Here is a 15,022-nt window from a genome sequence, read left to right on the forward strand (position 1 = left end):
GATGGCTCGAACTTTAAAATTCATTAGCAGATACTGTACATTCAGTAAATGTTTTCCTGAACGCTTTGTGTCTCCGTTTGTGACACATTGTGTCTGTGGGTGTGCTTGGTTGTGTGAAAAAAGAGAAAAAAGCGTTTGAGAAAGAGCAAAGAAACTCTGAATAGCCTCGAGGGGGTTTTCCTCTGAAAGGGAATGCTTTTCTCCACCCCCTCACAGACACCCTCTACTTCGATCTCTCTCTCTTTCTCTGTCTCACTCCCAAACACTCAGAGTGGCAGTAGAAGCGAAACAAACTTAAAAGAAGAGAAAAAGAATCAACGGGCAGCTTGACAATTTGCGTCTCTCTCTGTGCCACACACTCAGACTTGGGGAAGGTCTGCCAAGAATGGAACTGACTTTACTTACTTTTGAAACTGCTGATGAACTAAACATGGCAAGTTCTTCTGCACAAAGCCAAAGGAGGCTGTCTGGAGAGGATTACCGGGGCCAAAAAATGACAAAACCTTCTGCTTTGTAGAGGAGAAGCTCCTGCAAACATGGTAAAGTAACACCAAGTTTCCCTCCCGGGTATCCTCATTGTCCATTGTTACTTTCTGGTTTAAGATTTAAACTGCTCCACTGACCCAGTAACTCAGAGTCTGATTTCTGGTCTGGACAAGTGAACAAGTGAATTTCTTTCTGTGACTTTGCCAGCTATGTGTACATGTGTGTGTGTGTGGGCTACTGGAAGCCTGATACATTGGTTTACACGCAGGGCATCATTTTACCTTCTTTCAACTTTTGTTTTCTAGTTGGAGAGTTCTGAGCACGGTAATGATGCACACTTTTTGCTCTCGTCTTTTATGAAACTTTATCTTTGTAACACACAAAGGGAGTACAAAACCCAATGTGAGTGCTCTCTCCAAAGCTTTTTGTAATCCCGAGCACAGTTGGTGGGACCGTTTCACATCAACAGCCAGCAGCATCTCAAGCTTTTTAAGTGTGTGCACACCAACAAAGAGAGAGTGACAGAGAGAGGCGCATTGTCGTTTGTCTCGCATCCTTAAGTCCTTTGATTTGGACTTAATTGATGCGGACGGCACACATACTTGAGTGAGTGGAGAGTGTTTCGATGTATAAATTATTTTACTGCTTTGCATGCGCACAAAATGGAATTCTCCAGTTCAGCGGTCGGCTCTTTAAAAAGTTCAAACCGTAGAGCTTTTAAAGATAGGAGGGGACTAATCTAATCCCAGTCACAGCAGAATGTAATTACTTACGATGAGTAAGCCACAAGATGGGGAACACTGATGGTGGATTTGTGGGAGGATGTGGTTTCTTTAAACTTTTATTTACATATTGCTGCTGCTATTAAATTTGTTTTTAAAAAAGGAAAGAAAAATCCCTAAATGCTTGCTTGGAGCATGGCTTTTATTTTTGGTAAACTGGAATATATTTAGTCAGTCTCACATTTATCCTTTATATTTATGGAATATACTGTTATTTCTTACATGGGAATCAGTCTGACCCATAACATCTGTCCAAGCTTAAGTGATAGCTTTACAGCAGGAAGGAAGGATGTTTAAAGAAGTACAAACTTGACTGCGAATGGCGGCCATCACTGTACTTTGCCCCCACTTCACTGCAGCGCTAGTTTGACCAGCTTTCAAAGACGTAACTGTTTGTTTTACTTAATGCCTGACTGATGCCATGAGCCTGCAGAGTCTCACTTATTAAACTGCTGCACTGTGCAAGACCTACTGTGTTTAAACTCTCTACAATATTACAAAAGTCCAACTCGTGGCATGCTGGTGTGCAATGTATTTGCATTTAGTTACTCATGAAAAGCACAACCAAGAGTCACTTATTAACTATCAAGGTCAAGAACTTTCCTCTTGAGGCCTCACAGAATCATGTGTTATGTGTTCCTTTAGTGTACAGTAAACACAGTTACCTACTGCGGGACAGACAATATTTTCAATTGTCAGTTGAAGTGATAAAATTATATTTAAAATATATGCAAATTATGAAAGTGCAGATGAGAGTTCCACTTGGGCTTTGGACTTGCTCTCGTCTTATAAAAACATATTTAGAGGCAGCAGGCGAGCAGACTTTCTACAAAACAGTAACAGTTGCAGAAGAGTAGCTAACAAGAATAAGCAAACAATGACAGGTTTAGCTTTCACAAGAGAAAAAAAATTATGCCTCTTTTCACTAAATATTTTATTAATATAGTTGCTTTAGTTGTCTGCCGTTGCTGTTGTGCTGTGCTGGTAGAGACAATTGATTTATCTGAGTTCTTATGGGTTTTTTTCATTTTGGGGGCGTTAAAACGATCAAATACTCACGAGGGCATTTATACTGGAAGGAAATAGTTCCGTTGTGGACTATTAAAATGTAACAGTGCAATGAATGATGCTCATTGCAATGTTCCATAAACCTACAGGAAACTGCAGAATTTGGTGTTTATTCACTGTTGGTTTGGCAAAATAAACAACCACAAGTTACTGGCTCTGCTCCAGGCGTTTAAGTCTATATAATATATCCACAACTTTCAGATTTTCAGGATACTCAAAAGTGCTGATTTATCAGAGTGCCACAAGCATGTACATCATCTCAAACCCTGTGGAAATGCGATGCGAGTGTCCAGATTTTGATTGATTGGCAGAAAACTGGACTTGGATTTCCTGGGTCACTCCCCCCTTTAATTTAGCTAATACTGCACACTGCTCAACTTGATTTTAATTTTTGCCAAGTCTCTGCTGAGGCTGACTGGGAAAATGAACTCATTTGATTTATGAAGAAATTATGGATAATCACAGACATCTGCCATTTGGAACTGTATGATCCAAACAGATTTCATTTTGCTTCACGTCAAGGCTCTGAGAGTTGTCGTGAAGCTGTGGACTGAATTTTCAGTGTGTCTATCATCTCTGTATCACAAAAGTGGGTCAGATGCAACAGAGGCTTTGCACTTGTATTTCCAAAACAGAGCCCCAGCCAAGTGTTCAAGGAAAAATGTCAGTGCCTCGGCTGTTTGCAGGCCATCTTTCATCAGGCATTGTCTCTAGAAAAGTTTGTTTTTGCAACATTGCCATTTCCTCCCCAATCTGTGGCTTTCCAGTTGCATGAATTAATTTTAAATGCAGTTTGTTAACGGTACAGAAAAAAAATACAGATTGCACTTCCTCTGTTTGACTTACATTTCTTTGAACTCGCAGAAGACCCTCATACTACCTTGCAAGAATGAAGAGCAGCAGATGTTACTGCACTGCACTCCTAATACGCAAGCTCACAGACATAGAAATCCAAATTGTCACATGGCTTAATACATTTTACAACACTTCTTCTAACAGTACAAGTACCTTTTCCACACTGGGAGCCAGTATGTTGTGTTGCACTGTCTAAATACTAGATAAATTGAATTTTATGTTCGATATTTTGAAGCCAGGATCGGCTTCAGGAAGAAGGCTCAGATCCAGAAGGTTTTGCTTAGTCATGTTAAATGGGAGCGGTTCATGAATAAATCAGCTGTGGTGACATTGTGCCAGAAAAAAAGTCCCTGTGTGAACCTTTCAATCATAGATGTATTTTTTGGTTCGCTTGTTTTTACACAGGGCCGTCACTGCTGTATGTCTTTACTGGTCATGGGAAGTCTGTGCTGTCTGATCTTGTGGTGGCATGAAAGAAAAAGAGAAACTATGTCATATGGCGCACTTTAAAGCATCTAGGTTTATCCTTAGATCAGATAAGGATTTTGAAACACGGATTTATGATTTCAGCAGAGATGACGGCATAGATTTACGTAGGATTCAAACACACTTGGTTCATTGTCCTACGATATAAGCAAATATTTTCAGCATGACGGCCTGCAGCAGTGCTGTTTTGACACTTCAAGTTATAAGCTGTTGGACTTGTTCAGTCTTATATTATTTGCAGATTAAGGTTCAATTAATGGATTATCTGTGAAAGCTCTCCCACGTTCTGTGGAAACTTGCCAGTGTTCAATACTACAGCACCATGAGTAAGGACTGGAAATCTGATACACTCTTTATTGAACTACAAAATGAACAAATGTATTTATGGGACTCTACATTACTCTTAGCGGAAGAAACAAAGCGATGTAGTAATTTTGTCTCATGTTGGATTTTTCATCTTAAAAGGCTTTAAGATGGCTTATCCGTGGGAGCCCTCTGCTGAGTTATAAAGGCTTAGAGCACACACAGAGGCAGTTCTGTCTCATCACCAAACAGACAGAAGGAAATAGTAGAAAAGGAGGGGGAGTAGCTCAGAGACACTGGGAACATGGTTTTCATTAAGACATGACTAACACTCATTTTGATGATGATAGCTCGAAGTCAAAAGATCGTTTTTATTTTGGGTTCCGTGTGAAAGTAGTCAGAGTAAAGCGTACGCTGCAAAACGCAATTGTTTTTGAACTGTGAAATAAAGAGAAAGGAAGATGACACCTGCATAGGAAGCTGACTCACTTTAGCTCTACTATGTGCTGTGTTTTTTCTTTCCATGACAACATTTCTTCAGTTGACATGTCACAGGCGCTCAGCCTACTGTGTCCACGCTGTTTTTGTCTTTTCTCATGGCTGAGTTGGTGGTGTGTCATCTCTCAGGTACAAGACTAAACGTGCAGAATTCAGGCAGTTGTCAGGAAATACTGGACAGTCTTAACTGTCACTTTTGGTTATGTTTTGGGTTTACCCTGGAGGTGCAGTGACGGCCGATCTCTTATGAGGAGTTCAAGAAAATGTGATGAACAGTCAGAAACGAAAACATAAACCAAACTCTTTCAACATGTCGCATCAAAAGCTGCGCCAGTTTAGTAAAGGTTAATCTCCATCACAATTACATCTTTTGACCCATATAGCTGATGACAATGCAGTACTCACCTTGACAGGTTGTTTATGCAGTAGCTCAGTTCTCGACCAAGACTTTTGTAAGCCCCAGCCTGAGGCAATATGGTGAAACCTGCCATAATGCTTGCTATTCTCTATACAAAACACTGAAAAAAAAAAAAACTCCTAAGGGGCAGTAGACAAGACAAAGAAAGAGCTAACCTTTATAACAAATGCCTCTTGTCCATGTGGTTAGGTCAGCTCAGGTCAAACAATGACCTTTGTTGTAGACTGAAGCTCTTTCTAGAGTTAAATCGCAGGCTGCAATGGACAATTATCACAAGATAGGAAATCCCCTTGTCTAGAAAATGCAGGAGAGGCAGTGTTGGAATGTTTTCAGCTGGCCACGGACCAAAAACAACAATCTCAAAATGAAAGTTCAGGATTTAAGCTTGACTGAATACCCTTCACTGGCTGATTCTGGAAATAAAATATATCTTGGTGGAAAAGCAAAGACGCTTTATGGTCATATGAGCTGGTTACTGTACACTGATAGATGGTGGAGAGAAAGAAAAATGCCATAATGATGCATGAAAGAGACTCTGCCTGGATATTTAAAACAGACTGAAGGAACAGATATGAGTCTATTGTGATGCCAGGAAGGTGACACAAAGAGCGTACTAAACAGGAAAGAGACAGTAGAAAATAAACTCGAAACATGAGGATGTTGATTAAAAGCAGTGTAGCTGAAAACTGGCTTCTATGTAAACTAAAGCAACAGATACACAAGCATGTTCAATAATGCAATTTAGTGAGTTGGTGCAACATAGAAAATGCATGGCTGTCCCTCTATTGAGGTTTGACCCACCACACCTTTGGATGCATGGATCGATGGTTGTTTAACTATCATTATATTGAAAAAGATTATACTAGCATATGCTGCTGTGACTGCAACTTACGATTATGACTTCATTATTGTAATAATAATGTTTTCCAATACCACACACAGACACATTTTGCTTTGTTTGACAGATATTAATGATGAGTCTTTCACAGTTCAGACCTGTTTAGAACATTTTCTGGCACTGGTAGGCACACATACCAGTACGAGCAACACAGCACTAGAAGTGAGTTGACTCGCTAGCCAGTCTGAACTGGTTCCAGCTGAGCTATGCTTAGTAAATCTTAAAATTGTCTCTCTCATGCAAATATTGCTAGCCAAACCACCCATAGAGATGACTTCCAGTCAGGGAAGTTTTCTTTTTTAGCTGGTGTTAACAAAAACAGAGGTTTATTTCTCAATTCAACAGAAGGGACTTGGAAGGATTCAGTTGCAGTGAGGAAATGATTTAAAGTCGCATTACACAACAGTGGATGAACTCTATTAAATTTGTGGAATATAACCTGAAATCTATCATCTACATAAGAAAGAGCACACGTGCAAAACTGCACCAATTCAAATAAAGCCCTCCCTGAGAACCTGAAGTCCTCAACTCTGCAAAGTAAGTTCAGGGAGCCGTGCTTTATTAGACAGGACCACAGGTTTACTGTTAACTAACAGAAATACAGTAGTGGCTGCAGTCAGTCTAAAACAGCTGTGATGCATTACCATTTAAGAGCCTTCCTAAGAGGTATTCTGCTCTCCATTTCGTGATCTGTTGTGACAGATGTGCACAATCAGAAAAGCATTCTTTTCTACTTAGGGAATGCAAAGGCTCCATAGACTCAGAGCACTGTGAATGGTCAAATATTGGTATTGATTTACATCCAGAAATCTTGTCATGAGTCCAGTAGATCAACATTAGCTCATTTCACAGACATTTCAGTCACTTTGTATTCACTATGTATGTGCAATCCTGTTTTGTGAATGCAAAGACTAAACAGAGTTGAAAGATTTACTGAAATACCAAATGGATTATAAACAGCTGGAATTTTATGACATTTGCATGTTTTATGTCCAAGTTGCTCGCAAGTATCTGCATCTGCCAAATGGTCCCAGTGTAAACCAGTGTGAGGTCTTTGAAGCTCCTGCACTTGTGTTTACACTGAGCCGCTCTGGTCTTGGTCAGGCCATCAACCTAAATGAGGAAGGGGCTAAAAAACAGAGTCCTTTGTAGGCTTGGAGATTAACACAGCAGGCTACTGACAAGTGATTGTGTGAATAACATACCTGCTGTGATTAGCGACTGATATCTATGCAGATTCAAAAGAAGTCCTTATATTCAAATATCAACTCGGTATGAATATTATGGCTTTCCTTTTCATTACCAAACATTGATTTGGTTCTAGGATAGGATAGAAGAATAATTGTACATTTCACCTCTATCTGGCATGAGATAAGACTGTGAAGAGCACTATATTTAATAATCTTGAGACACTATAAAAATATTACATTGTATTTCATGGGGTTTCCAGCCAAGTTAGCAATGTGGAAATCAATGCCGGTCAGCCTCCCCAAGTGGTTTTCACTTTTGAAGTTCTCATTTTTCAGTCAGATGCATATGTCAGTGTATCCAAAGTGTTCCCTCGATGATTCCCAAGAATTTGGCAATCACGTGACTTTTCTTCTTTCATCTCCTAGAGGTTCACATTGCTGCACCTTTTATCACATGCTAGAGGAACTTCACTTTTGTCCAGCACTCTGGTTAATGACCAGGTGATACAGCTGCTCTGTATATAATAATATAATAATAGCATAATATATTAATATTTAATATACAATAATAGTCTTTTCTTTTACAAACTTATTTTACTTTATTTATATATTGTGCTACATGTAAATGTTACATCTGTGCACAAAACTCTGGATTCATTTTCATGCAGCTGGTGTACTTATACATCAAACCAACAGTAGAATATCTGCAGTACCAAACACTGTTGTACTAAGCCAGGGGTCAGCAACCTTTCACATCCAAAGAGCCATTTGGACCCGGTTTCCACGCAAACGGAAACACTGGGAGCCGCAAATACTTTTTGACATCTAAAATGAAGATAACACTGTATATATTGTTTTTTACCTTTATGCTTTGTGTGAACAACTAAGGTGTGTTGCTTATGAAATCCATGAAGTGCTACAGAGAAAATTATATTTTATTTATCTAATTAACACATTTTGAACTCTTAAAGAAACATAACAAAAGGAAAGACGCTGAACTAAAATGATCCATGTAGCAAACAAAAACTGTTGTGAGCCGCCATCCTTATATTGCCTATGTATTTTACCTGGTTAATGTGTGTGGCGGGGCGTGTTCTGCAGTGGCACCTGCAATCACGCCTCGCCGCCTTTACGTCTGTGCCGTCTATGCTGTTGTGTTGGTATGTGTCAGGCTGTGAGCTTTAACACCGACTGTATACGTACAGCAACCGTGTGTGAAAAGTGGTCAATAAAAAGATGCTGAAAAGCGTGTTCATGGAAACATCGTCGGGTCTGCCGTGATATCTTTACAATGGGACTTCTGCTCCTGAACCTCTGCGCACAGCGTCTGCAAATCGGGGCTGTACGAAGTCACTTTCATCTTCACGCAGGACTGTAAGCTGTCGTCTGTGAAGCGTGAGCGGTGTTTGTTTTTAACACAGTTCACGGTGGAGAACAGCTGCTGACATAACATGAATCCGAAGGTCCATAATTGGCCTACCTCGGGTTGAAAGTCTTGGCGGGTACACCGGCTTCTGCGAGTGTGACGCTTATTTTGAGCGATGACAAAATAAAAGAATATAATTGTATTTTTATATTTCAATATCACAATAATCTTCCAATTTAGAACTACAAGTTAAAAAAGAACTAACAAAAATAAAATACACTTCAGCTAATTACTTCTAATTTATTTTCCCAAACCACGCGGAGCCGCACTACAAGGACTAAAGAGCCGCAGGTTGCCGACCCCTGTACTAAGCCATGTTGACAGGCTTCACGTCTCTAGTCATCACCACCTCAAAACTGGGCTTATAGTCTGGTTGGTGCACCAAAACTGCTTTGAAGACATTATCTTTTCATCTGAATAGTTTCCATGTGCTTAGATGGACTTCACTTGTGGCACAGCTGGTCCTAGTAGAATGCCCATGCAAGCATTCGCAAGATTACTAAAAGCAGACGTCTGCCCACAGGCTGCTACTTTACCTTCTGACATAAGATGGTGTCATATGCAGTGGCATCTTTATGAAACCATATGCTTCTTTGTCATTTTCAATTACATCAGATGCCGACCCAGGTCTGCTGCTAATATACCAGCTCAAATGAAGTGTATCCTGGCTAGACATGAAACAAGTTGCACATACTCATACAGGACAGACTTAATTATCTCCATAATAAAATTGAAATCCTTTTGAACAGGCTTGTTCATGCTTTCTTCTGTGCTGATCTTGCCTTTAATCATCCAAGTAGACTGAATAAGAATTCACTGACCCAACAGTGAACTCATAAAAAAAAATAATATATCTGTTTCTTTATGACAGCAAAAACTTTTTAAACTGATTTCAAACCCAGCACAGTGAAGGTGAGCAGGTCTGGAAAATCATCTGTCTCGTAATTTGGCATTTGCACAGCAATTGTTGTCGACCTGTTTTGGCTTTTGAGGCTTTTTTCTTTCAAATACCTTATTTGAAGAAAGTTGTGTCTAAACAGACATAGTTTGTAATTCATGGTCACGGTGTACTCGTTTTCCACATGTGGAACTGAAAATAGCAGCGTTTGTGAAAAGGCTGAAAATACCAGAAAATTTGATAAAAAATCAAATCCACAGTGACAGACTGAGCGACATCTGCATTACTGTAGACGTCCAAACTTCATCTGACTGCCCTTCATCTCTTTTTCTCCTACAGAACCCAGAATCTCTGGACTCGTCCATCCAGAGTGTGCTGTCGGCCCTCTTCCCACCGTTTGAGGCCACAGCGCCCATCGTCCTCTGCCAGCTGTTTCGCACTATTGAGGAACGTTATCACGGTGATGCTCTGCAGTGTTTACTTGACTTCCTGATTCCTTCCAAACATGTGCTGGAAAGTGTCCAACAGGCAGCATGTGTGAGTAGAAATCATATCTTTGTGTCTTTGTGAAGTCTTCCATATGTTAAAAGGTTGAGGGGTTCAAATAGTGTCAACTGTCCAAGTGATAAAGGCTACCCTGCAAACTTGTGCTGCTGCAAACGTCTTTTTCACTGTATAGAAGTGATTAATAAAAATTGTGATTTATAAGCTACAGCATACTGTAGACATTGTTTTGTTTTGTATAGAAAACTTAGGCTCAGTCAGAGCATCAGATGCCCACATGAATCTAAATGCCTCAAATTACACCAGTGGTAAATTCAGTTTTACAGTATGATCAAAAGATTTACTGTAGATGTCCAAACTTATAAGCAGGAAACACAGAACCAAACAATCAATACAGCAATGCAGTGAATTAAGTAGACAGTAATTTAGAAACAAAACTGCATTGTAAGAAACCTTATTTGATTTTTTCCTAGGCTGGATACTCTGATGTGGTTTTCCGCTGTGAGGGCTGGCCTCTCTGTCTCCATGACAAAACGGTCATCCAGTTAGCGCCCGTTAACCCCTTGCTGTTGCGTCCTGGAGACTTCTATCTTCAAGTGGAGCCTTTTGGGGAACAAGCGGCACGCATCGTCCTCAAATGTCTTCTTGAGGAAGGATGTCGAGAAGTGGAGGAGACCCCCATCCCTGAAACGTCTTATCCCTGCATCTTCACCGAAGACTGGCTGCGGGACATCAACGAAGGACGTGATGGAACTCCTTTGTCACGGTGTTTGCTTTGCACAGACCAAGGTGTAATTAAGTTGCCGTGGGCCAAAATTGCAATTCCAGAGTTTTTAGACAAGCCTAAGATCATGCCCACCTGTCAGAAACCTCGCCCTGAGCCAAAGCAGATTTCAGTTCCCATCCACTTCAACTCCTCCACCCTACCAGTTGAAGCCACGATTCTTCCAGCAAATGACAGGATGTCAGCATCTTTAAGACCCGCAGCCTGTTCTTCCAAACTTGTCAAAATGGAAGATAAAAGAGGGGCCCCAAAATCCTGCTCCAAACCATTAATCAAGCCGGTGGGTTGGGTTTCTCCTAATACCTGGGACAGTCATAACTATCAAGAGATTGAGGGTGATTATGTAGACCTGGTGGATATCGACAAAGGGAAAGAGCTTGTGGATAAACAGAGAGACAGGCTTCCAAATCCAACCAATTCAGTTTTGTTCAAACCTGTTAGACCACCCCCACCTGTGCCGCTTGGGAATAGCGTTCCCTGCGGACGCACGCTTCAGTATACAGAGGAGCGTTTTACACCATGCAGCCAGGGGAAGCTGGAGCAGGACCTCACTGATGAAGACATGAAGTGCAGGTACAGAGATTCATACCTGGCGGCACTGACAAATCCAGTGCCTTTTGAGAAAGGGAGTGTAGACCTCCTGGCTGCCTTGGAGGAGGTCGGCCTGACTGAAGATGGGGAGTTAAAATCTAAGGCTAAAATTGGTGCTCAAAAAGACCAAGTAGGAAACTATTGTAACCACTGTAAGGAACCTGTGTTTGGTAATGAGCCCTTCCCTTGCAAACACTGCCATGAGCCAACACCAGCAAACTTAAAGCCCCACCTTCCTAGTAAATGTGAGCCGGAAAACCTCATGAAGGAGTCGCCCATAATTTTGAAATCAACCCCTGGTTTGAGCCAAAGTCAGAGAGTTCAGACAAAACTTATTTCTCACCCATCAGGACATTGTGCTTTTATGCATCCAGTATCAGATGTGTCCTCGGGGACCCCTGGTGGTGACCTGGAGTCGCACCAGAGGGGGAAGGATGTGAAACCATCAGGCAAGCACAAAGTTAAAGTGAGGTCTTTGTCCGCTGTCTCAGAAACTCCTACAAGGAGGCCACTTCTCTATAAGCTCAACAACAGGAGCCATAGTGATATTTGCCCTACAACAGTCACGAACTTAATGCACTGTAGGCAAGAAGTTCAACTTGATGAGGAAACTCTGAAACTGGAAACAGAGAAGTGTCTAAAAAAAGGTAAGTGAGGGATAACATCCATGCGACTCAACAACATTGTTATTATTTTGTGCACACAGCCATTAAAATGATCGGTTGCTCCATGTTCAAAGGGGCTTTGAAAGAATGTGCTCCAGTGAAGGTCACAGTTCATGAAGGCTCTTTAAAAGAGGGTTCAAAGGTTAAAGATCAGGTTTGAGTATGATCTTCCTCTAGGGATTCTCCCAATGCTGTCTGGGTTCTCTGGCAGTACAGCCACATTTATGTCATTCCCATTATCAAGGGAGTGAAAGGAAATAGCATGCTGCACCCCAGTGAAAGAAAGGGCCTGAACCCACTGGGTAGAAAGAAAAAAGCAGAGCATTCTTCTAATGTAGAGAGACAGCATAACGTGCAAGAAGGCAGTTTCTCTATCCTCTGCACCCAGTGGCATGTGCCCGCAAGCCCTCAGAGGGGCAAGTTGAGATCTTGACTGGAGACATGCTTGTCACGGGCTGTTAAAGTGGCAAAGAGAGAGAGGACAGATGAGGCCTTGTTGGCTCCAAGAGGAGGCCAACTAGTAAAAGCAAGATTTAGTAGTCAGACCGCCGCTGTGTTTTGTTATAAAGACCATGTCCAGTATTTAGAAGTGGTCTGTGAATGTCTGTGCAGCTGTGTAACTTTAAACATGTTAAAGATATGGCTGTTAAAATTATTAATTGCTGTTGTTATAAAAGGGCAAAGGTTACTGGACAGAAAATGAAGCTGACAGTTTACAGGAAGGCGTTGCACGATCTTAGAATAAAGTCCCTCAATAAAAAACAGTCTAATGGATAATTAAAAATATATGATCATTTTTCATGCTTGCTGCCAAAAATCATGTTTTGAGTTGTCACATTTATAAAACATTCAAAATATATAAATATATTTTTTGCTTTGTCAGATTCTCAGCCGAGCAGAAGTGAAGCTTTGTCCACTGCAGAGGGGCCGGGTACCAAACTCCACAACTTAAAGACAGAAAGTATATCCTCTTCTGACACTCAGCATCCCTCGCAAGAGTCAGCTTTCAGGAGGATCAGTGGCCTGCTTGAACTGGGGATTGTGTGTTTACCAGGTAATTTTGCACTTGTTAGTGTATGACATGAGAATATATTATTTTGCAATGTGATTTTTCACTGCAAAATAACCATTTCTGGCATACAGTACATGTTACTGTATGCTTCAAATTTCTTTTTTGTACCTAAGAAGTCAAATACTGCACACAACATGACGACTTAGCATTTTAACAGGTAAAAACAGTTTTTATTTGATCAGAGGATGACATCAGCGGCTTCTGTGTCATTGTAAGATGTGATGGATCAGATGTTATAATTATTATGTGCCTCAAAAAGCTCAGCAGAAGCGAGTGACGCCTCAGTTTTCAGTGTTAAACATAAAAGGTTAAATTTAATGTAGCCCTGACTTCCTGTGACTGAAAATTCATATAAAGAAAACTTTTACCACTTCATGGATTTATTAAAAGCATCTTCTCCATCATGTCCATCCGCAGGCAGCAGGGACAAGACTGGCAGGGCAGTTGTGGAGGTCCATGGTGACAGGATGGGGTGGACGTCCCCTCTTGTGTCAGCACAAAGCATCTGTGAATTACTGCTCTACTTACATTCTATACCAAGGTACAGTGCTGAAAGACTGAGATGTATCTCTAGAGAAAAAAAGATAACATTTCTGCAGTTAACAAACCTGTGAGAATGGAGTTTGTGCTTTGCAACATGTGGGAAGCTGATGTCTTCAGTGTGCCAGAAGAGGAAAATACTTGCTGGCTTTTCATTTAGCGCCTGTGATTATTATGTTATGAAAAGGTTCTACCACAAGAGGGCAGCAGCATATCATTTTCAATATTTCCAGTGGTCAGCAGGAAGCTGTGAATAATATTATGCATGACCTCATATCCACACCAACTGTTCTCCTATGGGTAATTAGTTTGTATAGCAACAGTTCTACAACTGTACAGATTTGACCTCTGCATATAGCACCTTAAGATCATTTGGCAGTAACATGGCTAATGTTTACTGACCGGTGGCCAGTAAACATTAGCCATGTTACTGGTCTAGTAAAGGGCAAATTAGCAGGCTTATTTGTTTACACTAACTAAAGGTTTTGATGCAAAGCTGTTCTACCAGAAAGCTGACCTTGTGCTGTCCCCAGCAAAGAGTCACACCACAACAGTCTGCAGCCAGGCTCGCTGCCAGCAGTCTGGTATGCAGCGCATTGACAGAAATAACAGCCTTGCTTGATGTAGGCTCACATAGGGATAAACAAAGAAGAAGTTTCTTTTTTCTTTGTTTTTTTTTTTGTGAATTTGTGAAAAGGTTTAAGGTCTAAGTGTCAGATGTGGGTAAGTGGGAGTCAGATGAAGAGGTTAATGTAAATCTGAGATGTGGATTACTTAAAGCCCAAAAGCTCTTAAATCTGTTCTTTATTGCTAAATGAACACTGTGATGAAATATTACATTTGGGTTCCTAATGCGCTCTAACATGACTTGTTTTCGTAGGAAAGATGTTCGAGAGCTGGGAATGACTTTGGTCATCAATGCCAGGAAGAAGCCTCCCCCTCTTCACCTCTACAAGGCTCTATTGATGGCCCAGGTTAAAACAGTAATGCTGCATGCACATGCCAGAAAAAAGTTGATGCAAAGATTATGGGGAGTGTTTGGTTTACTGGAAAAAACAGGCCTGGGGGTATAGTGTACTGGCCTTGTGTACAGTACAAATTGCACTGTAGGTCTGTGGTCATTAAGGTTTTACCGTAAGTGAGAAAAAAAAGGCAGGATACTTAGACATGTACCACTTAATAACCCTCAGCAGCCTTCCCCTAACCTGTTCTCTTTCCGCTTCAGGAGCAAGCTCTCCATGCTGTCCACAGTATCGTCATGCTGATGGATAAAGACACTTGTCAGCGTCCTGAAAAACAGCCTGGTCTGCAGGTCAGACATCAAAACATTTCATTTCCCTATTCAGTATAAAAGTGTAACTTTTATTCACAAAGTGTTTGCCTTTGTCTCTTAGATGGATTTGGTGACCACTATGAAAGCCCTAAACAAGACGGTGGAAGCTTCCCAACTAACCTCTGATTTTGGAGGTACCTTCACTTACAGTCACACCGAGTGGCTGCAGTTCCATCAGGTACTAAAAATGCACGCTAAGTCTACACAACTGCTCTACTGGTGGTA

At 41.0% G+C, this 15,022-nt stretch overlaps 1 protein-coding gene across 3 annotated transcripts in view; it reads left to right on the top strand.

Annotated features, from left to right (window-relative positions):
• Positions 1-217: 217 nt before the first annotated feature.
• Positions 218-15,022, top strand: part of quob (quattro b) — a 28,092-nt gene continuing 13,287 nt past the window's right edge. For 2 of the 3 annotated variants that reach the window (XR_014911714.1, XM_085406141.1), the window contains exons 1-8: positions 218-539; positions 9,648-9,845; positions 10,286-11,834; positions 12,736-12,906; positions 13,342-13,465; positions 14,345-14,438; positions 14,690-14,776; positions 14,859-14,975. Coding sequence is in view for 2 of the 3 variants with exons in the window: in XM_085406141.1 (XP_085262267.1) it covers positions 537-539; positions 9,648-9,845; positions 10,286-11,834; positions 12,736-12,906; positions 13,342-13,465; positions 14,345-14,438; positions 14,690-14,776; positions 14,859-14,975 (2,343 nt within the window). In the remaining variant the exon portion in view is untranslated. The remainder of the gene's footprint in view (positions 540-9,647; positions 9,846-10,285; positions 11,835-12,735; positions 12,907-13,341; positions 13,466-14,344; positions 14,439-14,689; positions 14,777-14,858; positions 14,976-15,022) is intronic. The other variant, XM_085406140.1, reaches the window with a different exon arrangement.

This window comes from Rhamphochromis longiceps, linkage group LG5, assembly GCF_057381845.1.
Source record: "Rhamphochromis longiceps isolate RC_006_pf linkage group LG5, R_longiceps_female_GT1.1, whole genome shotgun sequence".
Lineage (NCBI taxonomy): Eukaryota > Metazoa > Chordata > Actinopteri > Cichliformes > Cichlidae > Rhamphochromis > Rhamphochromis longiceps.